General features: G+C 40.6%; 1 protein-coding gene across 1 annotated transcript in view; it reads left to right on the top strand.

Annotated features, from left to right (window-relative positions):
* Nucleotides 1-195: 195 nt before the first annotated feature.
* LOC119582090 (protein argonaute-2-like) overlaps nt 196-298 on the top strand; it is a 38,101-nt gene continuing 37,998 nt past the window's right edge. Inside the window, exon 1 of the mRNA XM_037930336.1 lies at nt 196-208. Coding sequence (XP_037786264.1) covers nt 196-208 — 13 coding nt within the window. The remainder of the gene's footprint in view (nt 209-298) is intronic.

The following is a 298-nucleotide window of genomic DNA, read 5'->3' as shown; positions in this document are numbered from 1 at the left end:
CTTCGTAAGTACAAGTCCTACAGTCTTCCGTTTCTGTAGCATATGCTGGCAGGGAGTCATAGGGGCCATCCATTTTTTCATAGTTTCATGAGCCTACAAACCGTTTGCTCTGTACACTCTTAGAGGGGGAGTTTTTTTTCGGAAAAGAGTACTGTTTGCTCGCTTGTGGAAGTGGTGAAAAAAAGATAATCCCTTATGGTAGATGAATGTAAGTTCGTCATTTTCTCAGCTAGTAGGCTAATTACAGTAGATTATTTATACAGACGATAGGTATGAGTAAAGCATAAAAAGGGGAGGG

This window comes from Penaeus monodon, chromosome 15 (assembly GCF_015228065.2).
Source record: "Penaeus monodon isolate SGIC_2016 chromosome 15, NSTDA_Pmon_1, whole genome shotgun sequence".
Taxonomy (NCBI): Eukaryota; Metazoa; Arthropoda; class Malacostraca; order Decapoda; family Penaeidae; genus Penaeus; species Penaeus monodon.
The sequence above is the reverse complement of the archived record's forward strand: the minus strand, read 5'-3'. Positions and strand labels throughout refer to the sequence as shown.